Below are 4,366 nucleotides of genomic sequence, written 5' to 3'. Positions count from 1 at the left end.
ACATTTATAAATAGACTATCTGAGAGCCAAGCTCTGAATAAAAAGCCCAGCATTCACAATATGCACTTCATTTACAGAGAGAGAGAGAGAGAGAGAGAGAGAATAAGAAGAAAAGAAACTTGAAGCGACTATTTTTCATCTGAGACGAGATGAGTCAAAACAGATCCACGAAATTTAAACCGAGGGAGCTGCAGCCGCGTTATGAAACAGACCCACTGGCTGGTTTTAATGTTTTGAATCGAACGTGATAGACTAACATCTACTTATATATATATATATATATACACGTGTGTTTTTTATTGTATATGAACATATATGCTTTTATTTTGTAGTTTTGGTTGCAATTTACGAAGTCAAAGTCACGCCAACATAACGTCCGGAGTCATTATGAAAACACTAAATGAAGAGATAATGTGATCGAAACCGTTTCAAAACGTCATGTAAAAAATAAGCGTTTTTAAATAGACGATTCGTCTGTAAATGTGCAGTTGTCGTCTATTTTGACCGGAAGGGAGACCTGTTGCGTGTTGTGTTTATGAGAGTTTATTGTTCTGAAAAGTATTTCAACCCCACGGAATCAGTCATTTATTCCTGTAATATTCCTACAGGGTCTTAAAGGTGCAGTTTTACATGAGTGGTCGTACAGTTTCACGTGCTTTCGGGTTTCCCTGCAGCTCTTTGCAACAACCAACCTTTGAAGAGAGGCCAGAGGTCATCCGTCTTCCTGAGACGTTCGCTGGGGTTGAAGGATCCTGGAATCGGAGCCCTTGTGCAGTATTCCCTCCACTCGGATGATATTAAAGCTGCTGCACTGACTGCAGATTGCTGTTTACACATTTTTGTATCCTCTCCATTTTTTCGTTGACTCTGGCAGGAAAGCTCAGACACATGGAACAGCAAATAGCATGAATGATTTAACGACTGATCTCATCAGTGGGAAGGAGAGAGACCTCCATGTTTATATGCATATAAGAAGGGAAATAATAAGGGAGAAGAGTATGGAATATTGCTGACTTATGAAATAATTATACATAGACTTCTTGAAGTTCTTAAATGTGATACATCTTAAGTGCAGCAATGTCTAAATCCCCTCCAGACATCTTTTAAGATATATCATTTATTATATGCTTTGAATAATAATTAGTGTCTGTTTATCCAAGAAAAAAAGTCTACTTACCTCATTAAAATTCATAAAATGACTGACTCCTTAACCACTGAAAAGAAAATAATCTATACATGTGCAAATATTTCTCATTTCAAAAGTTGAGACACAAGCCGTCTCCTACTTCACCGAAAAGTCCATTCTGAATGTATGCGCGGTGGAGGTTTCAGGTTTCCACTCGTTGCATATCGAACCATGAATAGCTCCCACACTGTGTGACGTCACAAAATCATGAACGCACCACGTCCACGCTGGAAAATCCAGATTAAAGATGAGCACAGAGAAGCTTTCAGCAGATGGGTTTTTAAAACAGCACTTTCAGTAAAAAAAAAAAAATGTTAGTTTTAGTAACATTCATGAAGTTTTTGAACAACTCCAAGGAAAAATCAAGAGGATAAATTTGAAAGACTTTTTGTGTAATTAATGGATGAATTTACCTTCCATCAGAGCAGCAGCTCAGGGACGTCTCTGTTTAATCTGTGGAGGAGCAGCAGCTCTGCAGGTTGTGGCTTCATACATCAAGCACCTGTTGAAAGCTCAGCGATCGGCCTGATGCTGAATACTAAACGGAACTCATACGCTCGACCATCAGCAACGGGAGTAGAACACCGAATGCGAATAACTCCAGAAATGTACAAAGAGAGCGGAGCTGATAGGACAAGACAGCACCAGCACTCCACCTCTATAGGAGCGGATGTTGTAAACCACGACAGGCCATCACACTGAGCCCTGGAGGTTGACATTCAATCTCCATACAGGTTGTGTGTATGCGTGTTTCCCCCCCCCCATTTCTCTCTCAAGTGTAACAGCTGGCTCGATCGCTCCCCTGTCCCCCCTCCGATATGAAACTCTGTATCCGGTCAGACACTTTACGAGGATGTCGATCCCGTTTCAGGTCTCCCGGCCTTGGCTAAATCCCACAGTCCCCCCCTCTATTTTTATGGAGGGAGGATGGCAGCAGAAAGGGGAAGGGGACGCTCATTTCTCCGAGTGCGGTGATGGAATTGTAACTAAATACCAAAACTAGGGTTAAAAGGGGGCGGAAGGGGAGCACATGTTGACTGACAGGTGCGGAGGTGGGCTGCTAAATAGAGGCTCATTGGAGGGGATGGCGATGTGTGCTTAAAGCGAGCATATCCACTAAGGCCATAATTGAAAGTTAAATCCATATATTATGCGGACATGAGGCCAGCTAACAAGGCTCCGTATGAGGCCTCCACACTTCATGCACAATGTAAAACTTCTAAATAGAGAAACGAGCAAATGATGAACACAAAAGACAGAATTACATTAACAGAGTTTTTTATTGTTAGAGAACATTTGCCCTCGTGTTTCAGACGGGCGTCGGCTATTCCCTTTGCTTTGGTGCAGGCGATCCGTGGTGAAGATAACCGTTACGAACACGAAACGAGGACCCGTCAGTGCATTTGCAGAGCAGCAAAAATACAGTGAAGCTAAACTTACCGTCGAGTATCAGGTCAAAGTAGAATGAACAGAAGTGCCGTAGCTGCTTCAAACGGTTTATATTTGTCCTATTTCTATACACAGACTGAAAATCAGTCACGTATCTTGTGATTACGTGATGTCTTCATGTCCGTTATACTTCCTCTTCTTCTATTTTGCATTTGAACGCTGCATTGATGTGCAGACGGTGATCCCTGTGTGGATCCACAGGAGCGATTCACACTGTCGAAGAGATACAACATCAGTCATGTACAACATGGAGAGGAGCTGGTGGGCCCTCAATATAAATAAATACAGAATATATACAGCACACACACACATCAAATTGATTACAGCCTGATGTAATAATTCAGTGTGGTTTCTGTAAATCCGTTATTTTGATCCGAATCGTTTCCAGCTCATTTCCTGATCGGCAGCGAGTGCCACTGGCTGCAATTAAACAGATAAAATAAAGCGTCCATCATCCGGACTCCTTACGAGCACGACGAGCGGTTAGGAGAGACGCCGAGGGAATGTCTCGGTTACAAACAGAGCTCTCGGAGGTCTTAGAAAAGAGTTTAGGCATCTTTGAAACGGGTTAGCTCTGCAGTGCGAGCGCTGAAGAGGCCGCAGGTGGAGCCGCCGCCGCCTCCTCCGGATCCCTCCGAGGCTTCTTGCACGTGAGCGCCAGCAGCAGCAGCATCGGCAGGTGCCACAGGCTGCAGAAGAACAGCTTGCGGGCGCTGCCGCGGTCGCCCTCGCGGTAGAAGCGGAAGGCCAAGTAGCTGATGTACAGATTGATGGGGAGGGAGACGATGGGGAAGGTCCAGGTGGTGACGTCCAGCACGGGCGCCAGGGAAGACAGGCCGATCAGGCCCACGCTGTGGCGCAGCGCCACCCGCTTGCACATGCCCGGGTGGGTGACGGACATCATGCGGTAGCCGCCGCGCGAGTAGTCCTCCCTCAGGTTCCAGCTGAGGGCGTTGAAGTGAGGGAACTGCCAGCTGTACAGGAAACCACCCATCAACAGAGCACCTGGGGGGGGGGAGAGAAAATAATGAGGGGGGAGGAGAGTGACGGTGCAGCTTAGCGTGCAAAATATAAAATTACAAAAAAAACGGTTATTAAAGACAGTACGTCCATAATTTAAACACATTTATATCTCTTTACTTAGTATTGTAAAAGGCCCCGGTCCTACGATCCGGGGCCTCTCAGCCGGCGAGTCGTACCTTGCTCCAGACAGCCGGTGGCAGCCGTCCAGCCCATGATGGGGGGTATCGCACCCACCACGGCTCCCACCCAGGTGTTGGCGATGCTGTGCCTCTTGAGCGGAGTGTAGCAGCAGGTGTAGAGGAAGATGTTGAGGGCGCCCAGGAAGCCCGTCAAGGGGTTCACCGCCAGCGTGAGCAGAGCCACGCCGGGAATCCCACAGGCCAGAGCAAAGGACACCGCATGGAGGGGACTGATAGGAAGAGACACAGAGGAAGACAATATGAGAATCAGGGAAGAGAAAAAAGTTTGAAAAGTTGTTTTAGATGTTTCTTTTTTCTTGATGAAAGGCAAGTTACAAAAACACAGATTCAGACTCAGACAAAAGCCCATAACTGCCATGGGAACTATGGGATGATAAAGTTCTGTGGGCTTGTGCAGACACCAGATAAGACAACGATAGCTCCACATGTTCAACGCACACGCGCACGCACACGCACACGCGCACACACACACACACACACACACACACACACACACACACACACACAC

The 4,366-nt window shown here is 46.1% G+C and overlaps 1 protein-coding gene across 1 annotated transcript in view; it reads right to left on the bottom strand.

The window, feature by feature from the left end:
• Positions 1-2,447: 2,447 nt before the first annotated feature.
• Positions 2,448-4,366, bottom strand: part of cox10 (cytochrome c oxidase assembly factor heme A:farnesyltransferase COX10) — a 26,347-nt gene continuing 24,428 nt past the window's right edge. Inside the window, exons 6-7 of the mRNA XM_031843454.1 lie at positions 3,835-4,067; positions 2,448-3,640 (exon numbers count right to left, since the gene is read on the bottom strand). Of these exons, the coding sequence (XP_031699314.1) occupies positions 3,204-3,640; positions 3,835-4,067 (670 nt within the window). The 3' untranslated portion in view covers positions 2,448-3,203. The remainder of the gene's footprint in view (positions 3,641-3,834; positions 4,068-4,366) is intronic.

Source organism: Anarrhichthys ocellatus, unplaced genomic scaffold (genome assembly GCF_004355925.1).
Source record: "Anarrhichthys ocellatus isolate YVR2014 unplaced genomic scaffold, GSC_Weel_1.0 scaffold4, whole genome shotgun sequence".
NCBI lineage: Eukaryota > Metazoa > Chordata > Actinopteri > Perciformes > Anarhichadidae > Anarrhichthys > Anarrhichthys ocellatus.
The sequence above is the reverse complement of the archived record's forward strand: the minus strand, read 5'-3'. Positions and strand labels throughout refer to the sequence as shown.